At 39.4% G+C, this 20,257-nt stretch overlaps 1 protein-coding gene across 7 annotated transcripts in view; it reads right to left on the reverse strand.

The window, feature by feature from the left end:
- RNF38 (ring finger protein 38) overlaps window positions 1-20,257 on the reverse strand; it is a 124,158-nt gene that overhangs the window by 66,144 nt on the left and 37,757 nt on the right. For 6 of the 7 annotated variants that reach the window (XM_012533663.3, XM_012533662.3, XM_033431111.2 and 3 more), the window contains exon 2: window positions 5,240-5,310. The exons of the other annotated variant lie outside the window; for it this stretch is intronic. In XM_012533663.3, the coding sequence (XP_012389117.2) occupies window positions 5,240-5,310 (71 nt within the window). The remainder of the gene's footprint in view (window positions 1-5,239; window positions 5,311-20,257) is intronic. 7 annotated transcript variants of the gene reach the window in all.

Raw genomic sequence — 20,257 nt, forward strand, 5'->3', positions numbered from 1 at the left:
GATTTTTAAGCACAAGGGGCAAGAACAATAAAAGGACTTTTAACTGACATTTTTTAACTGACCAGAGAAGATTTAGGAATGGCCAATAAACATATAAAAAGATACTCAGCATAGTTAGTCACTAGAGAAATGCAAATTAAAACCACAATAAGATGCCACTTCACACTCACTACAGTGGCTATAATTTAAAAGACAACCAGAGGCTTCCCTGGTGGCGCAGTGGTTAAGAATCCACTGGCTAATGCAGGGGACACGGGTTCAAGCCCTGGTCTGGGAAGATCCCACATGTCACAGAGCAACTAAGCCTGTGCGCCACAACTACTGAGCCTGCACTCTAGAGCCCGCAAGCCACAACTACTGAGCCCGTGTGCCACAACTACTGAAGCCCGCGTGCCTAGAGCCCGTGCTCCGCAACAAGAGAAGCCACCGCAATGAGAAGCCCGTGCACCGCAACGAAGAGTAGCCCCTGCTCGTTGCAACTAGAGAAAGCCACACACAGCAACGAAGAACCAAAGTAGCAATCAATCAATCAATCAATTTATAAAAGACAACCAGGAAAAAAGTATTGGCAAGTATGTGAAGAAACTGGAACCCTCAATTGGAATGCAAAATGGTGCAGCCACTTTGGAAAAGTTTGGCAGATCCTCAAATTGTTAAAATCATGTGAAAACAAAAACACACTCACAGGCAAATGTTCACAGCAGTGTTATTCACAATAACCAGAGCATGGAAACAAATATCCACTAACTGGGGAACTGATAAACAAAATGTGCTAGATCCACACAATGGAATATTATTCACCCATAAAAAGGAATGAAGTACTGATTTATGCTACAACATAGACAAACCCATGAAATCATCATGCTAAGTGAGAGAAGCCAGACACAAAAGGCCACATATTGTGTGATTCCATTTATATGAAATGTGCAGAACAGGCAAATCCATAGAGACAGAAAGATTAGTGGTTGCCAGGAGCTGGCGGGAAGGAATAATGGGGAGTGATTGTTAATGGGTATAGGTTTTTTGCGGGGTGGTGGTAAGTGTTCTAAAATTAGATAGTAGAGATAGATGAACAACTCTTTGAATATACTAAAAACCACTGTTTGAAAAGATGAAAAATATTTTACACAAATATAACTTTAAAAAATCTGGTTAATACTAAAATTCCGATTCCTGTTACTTCTGGGGAGAGGGATTGAAGGTAGTGCTGCATATCTTTTTACAATCAACATGTAATTTTTAAAAAAACTAAAAACTTAAAAAATTAAGATAAAAGGAAGTATACAGTCATGGAAGAAAAACCAGTATAGCACATTTCCCATCTTTCTGAAAGCAGTCTGTGTGCGAATACCTGTACACAAATCAGATTGGTACCGTCTTCCATGACAAAGGGACTGAAGGCTAGCAAAAGGAAGTTTTGTCCAGAAAAGACTTCTGCTCTGAGGAGCCATTCACATGCAGTTTAGAAAGAACTCTCCATTTCCCTCTCTCAAATGGCCAGACTTCCCAGAAGTATTACCAGGCCACTATGAAAGAGTGTACCATTGAGGCTACAAATTAATTCATCTCACCTGAAGGAATAGTCTCCTTTTATCATATTGTTCAATGTTTTATCTCATTCTCAGGACAGACCTATTCCCCCATGTCAAGCTTGTTCTCACTGTGAAGATGACTACTTAATAATCCCAAGGTGACATTAGCTGATTTAGGTTAACTTCAGTATCTAAGTGAAACATAAATGTGCTATCACAATCACATTTTTGTGTTATTCTTTATACTTTTAAACTGCTTCTACATAACCATCACATTTGATCAGTGCAATACAGCAACACACAATGTGAGGTTTCTTATAAAGAAGCACAGATTTCTGAGTATGAATCAGGGCAGGGGTGTCAGGTTAGAGAAGCCTGGAGTAACAAATAGTCATGAATCACAATGGAGGCCAAAAGGAGCTGGGCAAGAAAAAACTGACAGGCAAAGATTACCTGCCAAGTGACTTGGTTCACTGTGATTCTCCAGGGCCTTCTCCACTTGAAGATATTTTCCCCTGAGCATGTCAGAGTTGAGTGGGTAAAGCTACATTAGGAACAGATTTCTTCAGATGGTCAAGTACAGACTCTGGAATTAGGTAGCTTGTGTTTGAATCACAGTTTTACTACTTACTAACTGGGTAACCTTGGGGAAACTACTTAATCTATGTCTCACATTCCTCACCTACAAATGGGGATAAAACAACCCCTATTTCAAAGGGTGTTTAGAAGGTAATCTTCTCCCAATACTCCTATATCCCTTACCTGATTTATTATTCTTCATAACACAAATGAACTAACAGTATCTTTATTTATGTCTTGCCATCTCCCTAACCCACTAACAGAGAGCAAGTTCCATAAGAGTAAAGATTCCTGTCTGTTTTGTTCAATACACTGTCCCCAATGCCTAGAACAATGCTTAGTTCATAATAGGTACTCAAATATTGATATATAATAAGTGTTTGCTACCTGGAAATTATAGGGTATGACATTGTGAATGAATATAAAAATATTGCTGGAGGGCTTTGTGTCAATTGCTATGCCCAATATAAACTGAACATGAGAGTATGTAACTCACAGTAGTTAACAGTAAACCTCAGAGCTGGAAACAGCTCCTTCCCACACTGTAGTGACAAGCCGATGTACAGCAGCAGAGAAACTTAAGTTGGAAAACAAGCCAAACCATGGAATTTGGGGGCTTGCCACCACTTCCAAGGTTGTAGAATGGAGGTCCGACAAATGGACTGGCCCTTTTTCTCCTTTGTTCCACCCACATCACACATGAATTAGTTAAAATTCAGACAATGTTTAAGAAAAATCAACTTTTGTTCCCAAATCTGAGAAATGGACCATGCCTGAAAGCTAAGTGAGGATAATAAGCAAAGCATCAATATGTGTTTTGACAATGTTTTCAGAATAGCTAGACAATTACTTTACATGGCTTGTATCAGGGACAGAAGATGTGATCTAGCTGCAGCACTCCAGGGTGACTCCTGAACAAGTCACTTCTCCCACTGGGGTCACAGCTTGCAAGTTTATTTTAAAAAGAGGGTTGAATTAGCTGTGCTCTATAATCCCTTCAATTCTCAGAGAGAGAGAGAGAGAGAGGGAAAGAGAAAGAGAGAGAGAGAGAGAGAACACACATACCTATCCAAGTGGCATATATCAGATATCAGGCAGCAGGTTTTGTTGCTGCTTTTGCAAAACCAATACCCATTTATTATAGAAAGAAAGAAGTCATAAGCTGCTACAAACACAGAGATCTGATTCTTGTCCTATCCACCACTCTCCTCCCCAGAATGATGTCTAATGATCCTATTCAAAGCTGCAATCTGTAACATCCAACTCATGGTGGTCCTCATCCCACTTATTCTGCTGTACATTTCTTTAATCCATTGTGCTTATTGTAGCATACTATATTACTTATGTGTTATGTTTATTTTTTTGTCTGCCTCCCCCAGTTAGACTGCACTCATGAAAAAAGAGCAATCTTTGTTTTGTATCCTGATATATTCCCTAAGTGCCAAGAAACATAGCTGCCTATCAACAAATATTATTTGCTGACTGAATCAGTTGAATCAATTATAAATATAGTCAAGAGACCCTAATCCATTCTCTCCATTTCCCTCTGGTAAACCATCATAAATATATGCATGGTAGGCAGGAGAGGAGAGCAGTCTCTGACAGTTCTTTGATCTGCTGATCAAGTGACAAAAATCCCTAAAATTTCTCTGCCCTCCCCCCATGTATTTCAGGAAAGATCCCATCCTAAAAGCACAAGATGAGTCATACAAAGATTCAGAAATTAGGAGGAAAAACATTTTAAAGTAGATAAAAAGTATCTGGCAGAAATGGACAGAAATCTCATCTCTTGACTCTAAACCTGGAGACAGAACAGAGAATAGTCTGGCTTCTCCACTGTAAATGAACAATGGATAGAGGCATATTATACCTAGCTGCGGAAAGAAATTTTAACCCCCAAACATCTTTACAATGATGTAACACAATTCTTTGTAATATTACTGACCAAAAGTGATTTTGCCTTTTCTATCAGTCTTATTTTCAAATGCTCGTCTAAAATCTGTGGTATACTGAATTTTAGGGAGCTAACTATATAGTCTAGAAGTCTTTTTCAGTGGCTTGCTTCTAAAAGAAGTTAAAAGTTAAACCCATGCCTCTGGATTATTATCATAATAAGAGAGAATCTGGAATACTAAAATCATACCACTCTCTCTGTAAACAGACTGAAATCTGACTGAGCAAAGCTCACAAAGACAGAGAGAGCAACACATAGAACAAAAAGGCCATTTGGAAAATCCCAATGATCAACCAACATCTTGATCAAGCTCCAACAGGATGAGGGAGGAGGATCTTGATTACAACAGCGCAGAAAAACAGCACTTGGATTGGTCTGCCTGGGGAAACTACCAGGGGACTGATACATTCCTGCATACAAGACACAGGAAATGGGAGGGAGACCACTGGAAACTGATGATGGAAAAGACTAAATTTAAGCCCATCCAATATCAGCAGCCAGACGTTCCAAACACCAAGCCCACATTAGTATCTACTTCAAGGGCTGGGCCATCAAGGGTGCTGATGAGTACTGGAAAGCCCCCAAAGACCAGTTTCTTTAGAGATAAAAAGAACAGAAGCAAAATACCAAAAGTCTGGACCTGATTTAAAAAATAAAAAAGGCCCAAAGCAGGATTCTTTTGCATGAATCAGACAGGTTCCACCGTCATTCCTCAACATTTAAATTGGGCTTTGGAAACAGCCAAAAAAAAGTAAGCATGAGAATAAGCCATAATACAATCAACCACAAAACAAACCAAATCGGAATGTCTGAGGTATTTCAAATTGAAAACAGACACAAATTGATGAAATAGTTATCAGCTTTGGGAGCACCTGTTCATATATTAAGATAATCCATCCAGGCTGTGCAGGAAAAGAAGAAGCGCAGTGACAGAGACAGGAATGGGGGTAAGGAAATGCGTTATCAGGAGTCCAGCCCACCTCCTGGGAATTATCTGCAAGTTTTCTGGAGCAGTCTTAGTGAGCTGGCACACAAACCAGCAAGGCTCTCTGCATCTCAACATTGTGCCCCCCAAGTCACACTCTTCTGCCCCTACGACCAGTTATGCAAGTGAATCCAGTGATGTAAGGGCAGCATGCATTTTCACCATTGTAGACATCAACACGGACCTCACCTTGTCACTGTCATCATGACAAATGTGGTCGTGATGGATGGACTGGCACTGAAAAGAAGCACCAACACTACCTACAAGAGAAAGGGAGGAAAAGTTAAGATGCAATAATTCCTTATATTTAAACGGCTTTACCAGTTAAAAGTGCCTTTATATCCATCATCCCATCTAATCCTCAACAATACTCGGAAATAGGCAGGATAGGGATTGTTATTCATGCAGTTTGAGCAAAACAAAACACAGAGAGGCTGACTTGCACAACGGAGCAGTCAGTGAAGTTGCAGGTCTGAAACCAGAACCCCATTATTCAAACTCCTAATTCACCACTTTCTACTACACTAAGTGGTTAGTTTTCAGAGTAAGGCCACCTAAGAAAGCACAACAGCCTTCAATAAGGCAAACTTCTATTTAGAAAAAAGTATACTGCTTTTCAGACTACACATAGTTTCTTTGAGGAAAAAATTGACCCTATAAATTTTCAGCATACAAATAACACAATCTAATACACAATCGTAAGATTATAAATAGGTTTTTATTACTTTAAAAAATACATTTTTAATATACACAACCATTTGTTAATTTGAAGAACTATCTCCTAATAACTGCTCTATGACAAAAGTGACATTTCTAACCAATAGGAAAACAAATGACATTTAAAAAATAATCTTGGAGTAAGAAAAACCTTCTGAAAGATGATACTAAAAGAAGAAGGTGTAAATGAAAAATCAGCATGCATGATTGTGGACCAAAGATGAGCAAAACCCGTTCTCCCAATGTATGAGAATTCAACCTTGGGTTAATCCCTGTTAACCTGATTAAACAGCATACCACCTATGTTACCTGGCAACATTTCTTAAGATAGAAATTACCAAATTAGTAAATTGCATCTGGACTGGAAGTACAATAGCCACTTAGTAGGAAGCCACGTTCTTGAACTTCTCTGAGTATGGTGACATGTTACCTAATTAGGCATGTCCTGGCAAAAGATCCTGGAAACTATGCCCATGGAGTTCTCTGCACCACACAATGTGGATTTCATCTCTTTGAATCTAAGCTGTGAGAAGAGCACTTCAGAAAGAATGAACTGCTGCAAGGACTCCCACTGTCTTACTGATAAGTTATAGCTTCTGTCCTATATTCTTCTGAATAAATGTTGCCAAGTGAGACCTATGGTGGTTTTACCAGTCTGAATGTGCAAATGTTTAGTTGAACCTAAGAAAACATCCCCCTGTCACTTCTGTGGACATTACACTGACAAATAAAATTATAAAATTTACAATGCCATCAAATCAGATGTCCAATTATTCTATATGCTTGAGAAAGAATGCTGCCAACTAAACTTTGACACATTTTCTTAACAATAAAAATTTTGGTTTTACACTTATTGAAATAACTCTTTTAGACTTCAAAGGCAGATTTTTATCATATATTACTCTTACGCATTCATAAAAAGAAAATGAGAAAATAACTGGTTACAACAGAGAAAATTATTAAAAACTACAAAGGATAAAAAGTCCTAGGGGAATTCCCTGCAGGTCCAGTGGTTAGGACTCTGCGCTTTCTTTCACTGCCGGGAGCCCAGGTTCAATCCCTAGTCAGTGAACTAAGATCCTACAAGGCTCGCAGTGCAGCCAAAAAAAACACACAACAATCCTTACTAGATAACTTTACCAGATAATTTCTTCAAATGTACAGAATCAATAATCCCAGTGACAGTGACTATTCTTAACTTCCCAATATAAACTGTTGTTTCCCAACTCATTTTATATAACATTGATTATAAAATATAAAAAGGATCAAAATAAGAAAACAACTTCACTGAAACACAGGAATAAAAATACTAAATAAAGTTGTAGCATACAGTATATGTGTGTGTATGTGTGTATATATATATAGCATACTGACAGCATATGTAATATAGTGTGTCACTATAATCTACTCAGCCTGATTTCTTAACTAATTCAATAAAAGAAAATTTATCAACAAAGTATTAGCATAAAAAAACAATTTAAAAAGTTTGATCACATCAAAAGATCTTTCTAATTTCTATTTCTCGGAAATATTAATAAGCTTAACAAGTTTTTGCCACTGGATGACAATTCTGGGAAGGATGAGATGGCGGAAGGTACAGGTGCCAAAAAGTTACAATTATGGATGAGAATAATATAAACCATAGAGTTCCCACTGGTACTGATAACAGTTAACATCATTTAACATATTCTACAACCATAATTTGGAAGAAAGAATATATATACGACAATGTCCCCAAATACTAAAATCTCCTGGGATAGTAGAATGACAAATCTAATCACAACATAAACTATTCTGTCAAAAATTTGGTAGGTGAGGGCTTCCCTGGTGGCACAGTGGTTAAGAATCCGCCTGCCAATATGCAGAGGACATGGGTTCGAGCCCTGGTCCGGGAAGATCCCACATGCCACGGAACAACTAAGTTCATGCGCCACAACTACTAAGCCTGCACTCTAGAGCCTGTGAGCCACAACTACTGAGCCCAAGTGCCACAACTACTGAAGCCCGTGCTCTGTAACAAGAGAAGCCACCGCAATGAGAAGCCCACGCACCGCAACGAGAAGCCCACGCACCGCTGGGCGCAACTAGAGAAAGCCCGCGTGCAGCAACGAAGACCTAATGCAGCCAAAAATAAAAATAAAATAATTTTAAAAATCTGAATTATAGGGGCTTCCCTGGTGGCACAGTGGTTGAGAGTCCGCCTGCCGATGCAGGGGACACGGGTTCGTGCCCTGGTCTGGGAAGATCCCACATGCCGTGGAGTGGCTAGGCCCGTGAGCCATGGCTGCTGAGCCTGCTGAGCCTGCTGAGCCTGCGCGTCCGGACCGTGTGCTGCACAACGCGAGAGGCCACAACAGTGAGAGGCCCTCATACCGCCAAAAAAAAAAAAAAAAACTTTATTATTAAAAAAAAAAATTCAGTAGATGAGTTTCAAGGAGTTAGTAAAAATTATACTTTCAGTCTCCTATTAGTCTAATATCATGTAATACTGAAGTTAGACTGGTGAAAAGAACCGTAAGAACTGATGATTATAAGCATACATTTAGATACCTTTCAAAGAGGTACCAAAACAGACATTTATCTTACTCTTATGCAAAACCGTTGTATTTAACGTATCATGTTATGTGTGTTTCTCTTGGACACAATGTAAGAAAAATGAAACTTTGTTAGAAATAGTTCACATAATACCATCTAATAACTATGAGGGAGACCACCATTTGGGACCATTGTCAAAAACGTGGACTCCATGTAGTTGGAAAGATGAAGATTGAGATACATTATTTAGCAACTTAAAAATCTCTTCCAAAAGAGAGTATTAAAAATAAGTGAATAGACACATCCACATACAAAAAAAAGAACCTAGACACTAACCATACACCTTTCACAAAAATTAACTCAAAATGGATCATAGACCTAAATGTAAAACACAAAACTCTAAAACTTCTAGAAGATAACAGGAAAAAATCTAAGTGACCTTGGCTTGACACCAAAGCATAATCCATCAAGAAAAAAATGGTAAAATGGACTTCAATAAAATTAAAAACTTCTGCTCTGTGAAAGACACTTAAGAAAATGAAAAGACAACGCCACATGCTGCTAGAAAATATCTGCAAAATGTGTATCTAATAAAGGACTGATACCCAAAAGTATTCAAAGAACTCTTAAAATTCAACAGTAATGGGAATTCCCTGGTGGTCCAGTGGTTAGGACTCCGTGCTTTCACAACGGGACCCTGGTTTGATCCCTTGGGGAACTAAGATCCCACAAGCTGTGCAGCCAAAAAGAAAAAACCGAAAAACAAAACTCAACAGGAAGAAAATAGAACCCAATTTTTAAATGGGCAAGGTTTCTCTCTGATTTTTTCCCCTGAATATCAGAATTCACTCCTTTGCCACAAAGGGAAGGGCCCTTTGCTGGAAAACAATGCAGAAGCATCCTAGAGGCAAATGAAAGCACAAAAGCACCAGTTTCCCTCTCCAGCTGTCCCTGCCCCATAAGAAAAAGAATGTAGACAGATCACTCAAACTGAACTCCTGAAGAATAAAATACAGATCGTAAGCAACTTTGGATAGCTAGTCAGGGAAAGAAGCACACAGAGGCAAAAGAAGAAACCTTCTATACTAAAATAAAGAAGCCAATTTTTGAAAATTGAAAGAATCTAGCCAAACATACATTAAATGACAGTGTTTACCATGGGTTTTCTGATTTTTTCAAATGCATTTTATAAAGTTATTATTCCTGCTCAAGAACCTACCCTGGCACTCTACTACTCAAGGCATAAAGTCAATGTCTGAATCCTCCACTCCCCATGAGAAATGTGGCAGGATGCTTCCATGCAGACCAGGCTTGCTCCCCCACCTGGTGAGCACTCAGTGCTCTCCTCACACCTGCATGATAGTTCTCTCTCTAGGTTCTTAACCAAGACTTACATGGGAATAAAATTTTATCTTTATTTTCATTAACTTGAAACTAAATGTAAAAAATCCACTCTATTATGAATACAACAACAAACCACGTTAGGATTGACAGTACCTGCGATTTTGTCTCTAATAAAAACCACATATATTTTCATATAATACAGTTGCTGGAGGTATACTGCAATATCATTTACACTTATCATTACTCTAAATTTACAATAGCTCTTAGGCCCACTGCTAGAATGTGTTATTTAATACATTAAATATAATAACAAATATATTTTTATCACAAATTAGTTTTTAATATTTTGATAACTACATTCCAGTATGATTGGTTTTCTTTGTAATCTCATGTATTTTATTTTATGCAATTAAAAGTATTCTCCTGGAGAGGGGCCTATAAACTTCATCTGATTACCAAAGGAGTCCATGACACACCCAAAATAGTTACAAACTCCCAAAATGGTTAGCAGAAAGTGCTGGGACCAGAGGGAGAACCAGATCAGGAGCATTATAAGGGAAAATAGATGTGCAACATCTTGGGAAGAGTCAGACAAGTATGTGAAATCGAGGGAAGAGAACAGAAGTGAGGGCTCAAGTTGGGGTATGAAGCCCGTAGTTTAGAACTAGGAAACACAAAGACGTCGAGGTTGAAACAGCGGTGGCAAGTGGAGAAGTTTCTGAGCAACTGCCAAGAATATCAGATAGTGTTTTAAGTCCACAAGGGTAAAGGTAGTGAGGTAAAGCAGAGACATTATTTGTCATGTTCCCGGAGACCACTATACTGCAAAATCTAATGGTCAGTTCTGAATCCTAACCTTTCTTGATCTACCGGCAGCATTTGACCCAGCTGACCCTACTCTCCTTCGTGAAACCCTTTTCTTCACTTGGCCTCACAAAAGCTTCCTACATCACTGACTGCCACTCAGTCCCATTTGCTGGATTCTCATCTTCCCATTACAAAGGTTGGAATGTCCCGAGGATCGATCCTCAGACTTCTCTTTTCTATCTATATTCACTCCTTTAGTGATCCCAACTAGTCCCGTGGCTGATGACACCGAAATCTTTACTTCCAAGCTCTGACTCTCCCACCTCCCACCCCAAGGAAACCCAGATTTCCATATTCTGCTACCTATTCGAAATCACTTAGATATCTAAACAGCATCTCAAACATAACACGTCCAAAACTGAGCTCTTGATCTTCTCCTCTAAACCTGCCTCCAGTTTCAGTAAATGGCAGAACTATTCACCAGCTGCTCTGGCCAAAACCCTTGGCATCTTCCTCAACTCCTCTCTTTAATTCACATCCCACATTTGATGAGTTGGCAAATCCTGTTGGTCCCACTTCAAAAATGTGCCTGAAATATAACTACTCAGCATCATCCACTGAGGCTACCCAAGCCAAAGCCTGAACTAATGCAATGGTTTCCTGACTGGTCTTAGTTCCACTCTTTCCCCATGAACTTTCCCTACCTCCTCCCCAGTCGATTCTCCATGTAGAATGACCCTTTTCAAGGTTCAGACAGATCATGTCATTCCTCCTTTGAAAATCTTGTTCCGTCTCTCACTCAAAATAAAATACGAAGTCCTTACTCCTTGGTCTATGAGGTCTCACATGACCTAGGTATCCTAGACCTTCCTGATCATGTCTCCTACCTCTTCTTCTTTCCTAAAAGGGAACTAAAACACAATAAACACACCTGTAGCAAATTATCATGCTATTATGTTATATCCTTAAGACACTGTCAAACAACACCATTTCTTCATATGCAGTAATAAGGCCTCTTAGTGCCAGGCCCATCTAGAACCCACACCCTCTTTGTTGACATGCAGCATGGTTTTCCAAATGTCATGTTCTCTCAAGGATAATTGGAATGTATCAATAACTGAAGCTCTTCTGCATATTGCTTTGAAGAAAAAAAATGTTGTACTGAGTTTGTGAAACATTAACATATTATCTTCTTAGATAAACATCAGCAGAAAACCATTGTTGAGATATATGCATATTCCTCGAAATCTGGGTATAAAAAATGAGGGGCATTAAACCACAAAACTGAACTGCAGAGACTTGGGCAAAATGTGCACATCTCTTTAAAAGTGGATAGGCTCTTTAAGTTGTCATGAAAATGTGGCATTTTGAGCACTGTTAGAATTATTCCTCAATGTGCACATGTGAGGATGGGGGTTTGCATTGTAATAGTAGTGGGTTAATCTAGAAGTATGAAGTGAGCCCCTCTCAAGCATTTCCTAGACTCATTTTTGGTTTTGTTTGTTTTTTTTGGCCGCACCAGGCAGCTTGCGGGATCCTGGTTCCCTGACCAGGCACTGAGCCCAGGCCCTTGGCAGTGAGAGCGTGGAGTCCTAACCACTGGACGCCAGGAAATTCCCAAAGATTTGAGGATTTAAAAGTAAAGGTTTTGAGCTACAAAAGTGGACAATGGGGAGAGCAATAGCACCAACCTAAGCACCACATGCTTTCTGAAACCTGTTCTACAGGACCAAAAGCGGCTCCCACTGGCCAAACTTTTACCAGTTTAAGCATTAAAAAGCGGCTCCCACTGGCCAAACTTTTACCAGTTTAAGCATTAAAAACAACAACAAGAAAAGACTGTAGCTAACCAAAACACATATCAATGAAAATCTGGGAGTCCCTTAATAGCAACTTTTTAAAACTCATGCATTTATCCTACCTTTTAGAGTAACCGAATAGCCCTAGTTCTACATTGCAGAAGAATGCCAGCTAATAGATACAGAAGGAATTTCAGAAAGAAAACATCATTTTGCAAGCCCCATAAAACTGTTGATTTAGGCAAGGGTCACCAATTAGGCTAAAGTCATTAAGTGCATGGCTGATGGGGGTTTGTAAAGTGCCAAAGTAACGCTACCCACGTTATCTATGGTTGCACGGAGAACCTAACTACACTGTAAAGAGACCTAATCCCACCACCTTAATCCAATGGCCAATCTTGGCATCGTTAACAGTGGGCCAACCAGATGTGACTTCTGATGTGATACACTGTGAAATTCAGACATAAGCTCTGTTTGGCATCCAAGCAAAAAATACTTTCCTTCGCTCCATCAAACTATTGGATATAATTGGCAGTTTACAGGAAATACAAGGGATAGACATCACAGGAAGCAATCAGCTCATCCAAAAGTTGGTTCTGCAGAAGTTCTCAATAAGTCAGTGTTATTATTATTATAAAATGAAAAAGAAAAGATAGGAACTGTGCTAGATTAAAAGAAATTAAAGGAAATAGATACAATGTGCATACGATTGCATATTACTTTAAATAAACTAGTTTAAAAGGATATTTGGGAGAGAATTGGAAAAATCTGAATATGGTAAAATTAGATGAGATGAAAACTTACTGAAATTAAATGCTAACTTAAAAAAAAGCGGAGCTTCCCTGGTGGCGCAGTGGTAAAGAATCTGCCTGCCAATGCAGGGGACATGGGTTCGAGCCCTGGTCTGGGAAGTTCCCACATGCCGTGGAGCAACTAAGCCCGTGTGCCACAACTACCGAGTCTGCGCTCTAGAGCCTGCGAGCCACAACTACTGAGCCCGCATGCCACAACTACTGAAGCCCGTGCACCTAGAGCCCGTGCTCTGCAACAAGAGAAGCCACCGCAGTGAGAAGCCTGTGTACCACAACGAAGAGCAGCCCCCACTCGCTGCAACTAGAGAAAGCCCGCGCACAGCAACGAAGACCCAACACAGCCAAAAAGAAAATAAAAATAAATTTATTTTAAAAATAAATAAAATAAGATTTTAAAAAAGCAGAATAGAGAATATGAATACTATGCTTTCATGATGGTTAAATAAATATGTATATGTGTACACAGATATACAAAGGAAACGTTCAGAAGAATATACACCATGATACTAACAATGGTAATCCCTGGGTAACAGGAGGAAATTTTTTTCTTATTTTTGCTGATTAAAAAAAGGGCCTAACTCCAAGGCTAGCTCCCAGTATCCCTAGGAATACTAGACCAAATAGGACAAACAAACTCAAGAAAAAAGACTCAAAAAAAAAGAGGGAATTCCCTGGCAGTCCAGTGGTTAGGGCTCCTAGATTCTACTGCAGGTGGGGCACAGGTTCGATCCCCAATTGGGGAACTAAGATGCCACAAGCCACACAGCAAGGCCAAAAAAAAAAAAAAGAGGACTCCAACAGCACCCCCATGACCATGAGCAGGATTCTTGAGGTTAACTATCCATTATCTTCTATCTCCTTTGAGACCCTGTCTACAAAATAATCTTGGTGGCAACTGTTAGGATGTTCTGCTAAGATGCAACCGTTAGCCTAAGTGTAGGCAGGGATATTTTTACTCCATTCTTTTTGTTATTAAGCTCCAGTCCAAATCTGTAATGGCTTCTGACAAAAGTACCTTGGAGAAGGCAGTTGAGACCAACCTATGAGCGCTTACCTGGCTCGTTCATGAAACCCCTCAAAGGTGATGTCTCTCTCCTCTCCATCCCATCCTCCCCCAAACACATACAGAGAACTGGGAGTAGAGACATAGATAGAATCACTCGCCTGGCCTGGCTCAAGGACAGCATTGGGCAGGTAAGGACTGAACCTCATGCCTCAGTGATCTACCTAGGGCTTTTTATATACCAGTTAAGTACATGAGATGATGATCAAGGCTTAGAACAACTACTGTCCACACATCCCAAGGAGGTCAAGTGATTAACTAGGGTCACAAGTGGGCCAAGATGGAAGTCATGTCTCAGACAGAATCTCTTTGATAATCCAAAGATTAGCAAGGGAGAATTCAATTATGCATTGCAGCAGATGGATTTATAAGTTCCAGCAAGGAGACAGTAAAATTCAGATAAAAAATGCTAGGTCTTACACTGCTTTTAGATTCTTTAGGACACTGGTACAGGCCCTTGCACATAGTGGGTATTCTATAAATTTAATTAATTATTCTGAAATCTGGTCCCATTTTCTGAGGTATTAACAACCCTTCCAAATCAGTCTTTTGAAAACTTAATTAGCCTACCAGCCACCACAATCCAAATAATTGGCATAGATACTAAAAAGCATCTGAACTCAATCAATAATATAAAAAAACCAAACAGCTACTTTTTTGTTCATTCTACAATAAGACAGACAGGTAGACTTTTTAAAAATCCACCCCCAGGAACTTGCCTGTACTTTATAAGTAACTGTCACTGTAATTACTGTCCAAAAGAGACTCTCAGCACTTAAGTCTAATTTTTTGGTTCTGCTCCCATCTACTGCTTATTCAGGGCTCTTTTCCTTTCACTCTAGCAGAAAGAATTATTTTTAAGTGCCTGATTTTGTAGCAGGACACGAAAACATATTGAGCCTTATCCAATACTTGGCCTGGGGGCTGCTACACTCTGCAACATGATCTCTCTGGGTTTTAATCACATCACTTGCAGCAGCCTTCACAACTGCTACCGGGATACCAGAGTCTATGGCATGGCTTTGAAGAAAAGTGCCAGGAAGGTTCCGAGTTTTAACAACCAACAATTTCCATATGTCTGCTCCAAAGATTTAAGTATCAACCAATTGTTAAAACCCAACTTTATTTACACATCTATCCTCAATGCTTCAAACTTTCTCCAAATGAACTTACAAAACAGGCTGCACTATTTTTAGAAATCTTATTTAAAACTTACTAGACAAACTCTATTAGCTAATAATATACTTTAAGACATTATTAGGGACTTCCCTGGTGGTGCAGTGATTAAGAATCTGCCTGCCAATGCAGGGGACATGGGTTCGATCCCTGGTCCGGGAAGATCCCACATGCCATGGAGCAACTAAGCCCGTGCACCACAACTACTGAGCCTGTGCTCTAGAGCCCGTGAGCCACAACTACTGAAGCCTGTGCACCTAGAGCCTGTGCTCCACAAGAGAAGCTACCTCAATGAGAAGCCGGTGCACCACAACGAAGAGTAGCCCCCGCTTGCTGCAACTAGAGAAAGCCCGCATGCAGCAACTAGAGAAAGCCCGCATGCAGCAACTAGAGAAAGCCCGCATGCAGCAACTAGAGAAAGCCCGCATGCAGCAACTAACACCCAAAGCAGCTGGGAAAAAAAAGACATTAACGTAAAGTAAATGTTGATAAATAACATGCGAGGAAAAAGCCAGTCTTACTCTGTAAGTGACGATCAGTTGCTTATTTATTTTTACAATAAGTAATGATACTTCTAGCTACCTAGAGCAGAAAATTCAATTTCAGAGTCTCAGGATGTTTTGTTTTAAACTATTTTGTTTAAACAATGTTTTGTTTTAAACACATACCATTCAATTCGTCCATTTAAAGTATAAAGTTAAAAGTGTTTTTTTTTAGTATATTCACAAAGTTGTGCACCCATCACAATTTTAGAACATTTTCATTACCCCCTAAAAAGAAACCCCAGGCCATTACCTCCTTTTCCCCTTCTATGAGCCCCTGACAATCACTAATCTAACTTGTATATATGCCTATTCTGGACATTTCATATAAATGAAATCATAAAATGTGGTCTTTGTAACTGACTTCTTTCACCTAGCTTAATGTTTGTTTGCAAGGTTCATCCATGTTATAGCATGTTATCAATTCATTTCCTTTTTATGACTACATATTCCAGTGTATGGATAACCATTCATCAACTGATGGGACCTGTGGGTTGTTTCCACTTCAGAACTATTGTGAATAGTGCTGTTATGACATCCATTTTTGGGTTGATGTTTGTTTTCATTTCTCTTGAGTGGAACTGTTGGGTCATATGTACCTCTACTCAACCTTTTAAGGAACTGTTTTCCAAAGTGGCTGTATCATTTTACAATTCTACCAGCAATATATAAGGATTCCTCTAGTTGTTTCTTGAATAGAATAAACCTTGGAGTCAGACCTAGATATAGTTCAGTCATTTACTGAATATGTGGTCTAAGGCATGTCATTTAACATATCACATGCCTTCCTCATCTCTAAAGTGGGAAGAGTAATATCTACTTATACCTACTTCACAGAGTTGTTCTGAGGATTATTATTAAGAGTAAATATATAAAAATGCTCACAGCACAGTGCCTGGCACATTGTAATTCAAGAAATGGTGTTATAAATAACACTTCTATTCAAACCAAGGCTGCTGATTTTCCTGTGAGACACTGCCTAACTCCTTAATTTTTTGCTAGAACTCTTTCATCGCACTCATCATACTGTAATTTTTTGGTTACATGTCTGTCTCTCCAACCAGACCATAAGATCCTTAATTTATCTTTCAATTCTGGCAGGTAGCACGTTTCCTGGCTCATGGCAGGCACTAGGTAAATGCAGAAACAAAGGAAGGCAGAAAGGAAATAAAAGAGTGAAAGGCGGGGGTGAGGTGGGGAGGAGAGGGGAACAGAAAGCAAAGGAAGCCTTCCTGATTCACCCCCTCCCTTCCCTGGTCTGCACTTTAATCAGTCTCTCTACCCTCCCACCCTCTGTGAGATTTAATTATGCCTTCCTCCTTTCTCCCACACAAGCTGCTTAGGCCTCATAATATGTTTTGTACATAATAGTTAAACACATAGAAATTTGATTTCCCCTTCTGGACTATATTTTCTTTGGAGTCAGACACTGAGCCTTATTCATCTTTATAACCTCTATAGAGCCTAATGCCAAGTTTTGTACATAGAAAGCCCTACTAAAAAAGTTTACTGAATATACAAAGACTTTGTGCAATTGATTAGCTCTGATTTTATGCCTAACAAAGGATCAACCAAGTGAGGCAAGGAGTATGCTTCAGCTGGATATATGCAACAATACACAAGCTGAGGGAAGTACCCTTACTTCTCGCCCTCAAGGCTATAATTCTTGAATTGTCTATTTTAAAGAGAGCCCTGAGCATTTGCTGAGCACCTACTCTATACCAGACACCTATGTACAAGACACAACAAAAAGCAAGCAAGACCCCTTGCTCTATGTAGTTTACAGCTCAGTGGAGAGCATTTGTCTTCCATCCTGAAGGTTCTAATCTCATTCATACTCCAGAAATTTCATCTCTGCAATTGCTTCATTCATTAAGTATCAAACCCTCACTGTGTCAAGTCTATCCTAGGGACATGGGATAAATAAGACAAGGTCTCTGCCCTTCATTTACCTTATATTTTAACCAATTCTATAAAGACGCATTTCCCAGTCAACTCTGTGAAATGCCATCATGTAAAAGTAACACATGCACATAAGTTTAAAAAATAAAAAAGAATGAAGTGGTTTATGATGAAAAAAGAACTCTTCCACTGCCCGCCCCCCCCAACCCAGTCTCCCTTCCCAGAGGCAAGTATCGTCAAATCTTCTAGGCATTTCCTCCAGTACTGACCTCAATTTTCCTACATAATATGCATATATGACGATTGTTTGGCTATCAAATTTTATGAGTTATTTATTGAATTTCTGTCATGCCACTATCAGACGACTAAACTCTTCCATCCCTCCTGTTTCACTTCCTATCTCACCCAGTCCTCCAACATAATTATGTCACATTTTGTGTTTGTATCAAAATGATAGTAATAGAAATTTCAGAAACAGATAAGCCCTCGTAAGAAGAGTAGGGTTTTCTAGGCAACAAATATAATCTAGTTCTTTGCAATTCTGTGTTTTCTTACCTAGCAGGACTTAGAGATTTTTATTTCTTAAAAAATATAACCTGTTTCAGAAACAGACTCACAGATATAGAGAACAGACTTGTGGTTGCCAAGGGGGAAGGGGGAAGGGAGAGGGATGGACTGGGAGTTTGGGGTTAGGAGATGCAAACTATGACATTTAGAATGGATAAACAACAAGGTTCTAATGTATAGCACAGGGAACTACATCCAATCTCCTGGAGTAAACCATAATGGAAAAGAATATAAAAAAAGAATGTATATATGTGTATAACTGAGTCACTTTGTGTACAGCATAAGTTAGCCCAACACTGTAAATCAACTATATACTTCAATTAAAAAAAAAATTCTGACTTGCCTCAAAAAAAAAAAAATCACCTGTTTCAAAATCGCAAAACAATTCATTTAAATATTAAGCTTCCCACATAATGCTGTCAGCTCCTAATCCTAAAGATAGCCTTCTGAGGGTATATTCATAATTGTGTAATAACGTTTTATAGATGCATCTTCCACTAAAATTAGGCTTTGATCACTCCTAAGTGGTAGCAGGGTGTTCTGTTTTGTTTTTATGAGGAAGGTACCAAAATGTGAAGAGTGAGTAGAAAACTAAAAAATTGGGGAAAGTTCATTGTAAAGTATCCAGGGATGTACTAAATGATCTCCATGGGAAAGCTGACATGAAACTCATGATCCAAACGAAAAGACAGCCCAATTCAGTTTGGAAAGAGCTAAACCACTCAGCTCCTTTTCTGAAACATGACTGCCCATTATTAAAATAGTAATGATAAACTTAAATAGCATATTTTGAATTATCATCTTAGATTCATTTATATCCATTTTTTCCTTCTGTAATGTGTGGAAGATATTCTAATTTACAGAAGCATAATCAATAGCAGGAAACAGACACAATAAGATTAGCACTAAAGAATGGGAACATGGGCTTCCCTGGTGGCGCAGTGGTTGAGAGTCCGCCTGCCGATGCAGGGGATACGGGTTCGTGCCCCGGTCCGGGAAGATCCCACATGCCGCGGAGCGGCTGGGCCCGTGAGCCATGGCCGCTGAGTCTGCGCGTCCAGAGTCTGTGCTCCGCAACGGGAGAGGCCACAACAGTGAGAGGCCCGCAAAAAAAAAAAAAAAAGAATGGGAACATAAGAATAAATAATATAAAAATGAATAATCATCCATCTTTTAGCCTTGCCATGGCAACCTGGGTCACTAATCTTTGAAGTTTGTTTCCTGATCTGCTAGATCTGAAAGAAAGCAGCTTCTACCACCAGCAAAAAGTCAGGCCCTTCCTTTTTCCCTTTTGGTTGCCCCTACACAGCTAAACATTGAGGAAGCAAATAGGACAGGAATGGCTACTTAAAAGTCCACTTAGGCTGCAGTGGCACATGGCCAGCCCCTCCCTCCCTCTCCTGGCATTTCAGCTGATCAGGGCAAGAAAAGTGAGAGAATTCATGCGTCAATCTTACTATCGAAGATGCCACTTCTCACCCAGCATCAGATGGGTCACATGTATACTATCTGCTTTTTTTCTCAACAAATCTTACAATTAAAATATCTTCTTACATCAATTCTTGGTTATCTATGATGATGTTAGTGAGACCAAATATAAATGCCAGTATGTAAAATCAACTCAGAGGAAAATCTACCTAAGCTTGGTCAGTTACTGTTGTATCTTGCCTAAAATTATTCGCACATCCTTAATTGTAAAATATTTATCCTCCATCTGGGTAACTAATCCTTTCCACCTGAATTCAAACCTTTCTAAGGGCAACACTCTAAAATCCAGTGTTGTTCACTTATCACCTGATGAGTGATAAGCCAATTAATGCTACTTGCTGTCAGACTGAGCTTGGTGCTGGAAGGAGGGTAAAGGCAGCAAAAATATGGTCCCCATCTTCAGGCAGCTTTCAACCTAGGAAGGGAAACAAGGCCTAAATATCAGAGGTTGACCC

The sequence above is a fragment of the Orcinus orca genome, chromosome 6 (assembly GCF_937001465.1).
Source record: "Orcinus orca chromosome 6, mOrcOrc1.1, whole genome shotgun sequence".
In the NCBI taxonomy this organism is placed as follows: Eukaryota; Metazoa; Chordata; class Mammalia; order Artiodactyla; family Delphinidae; genus Orcinus; species Orcinus orca.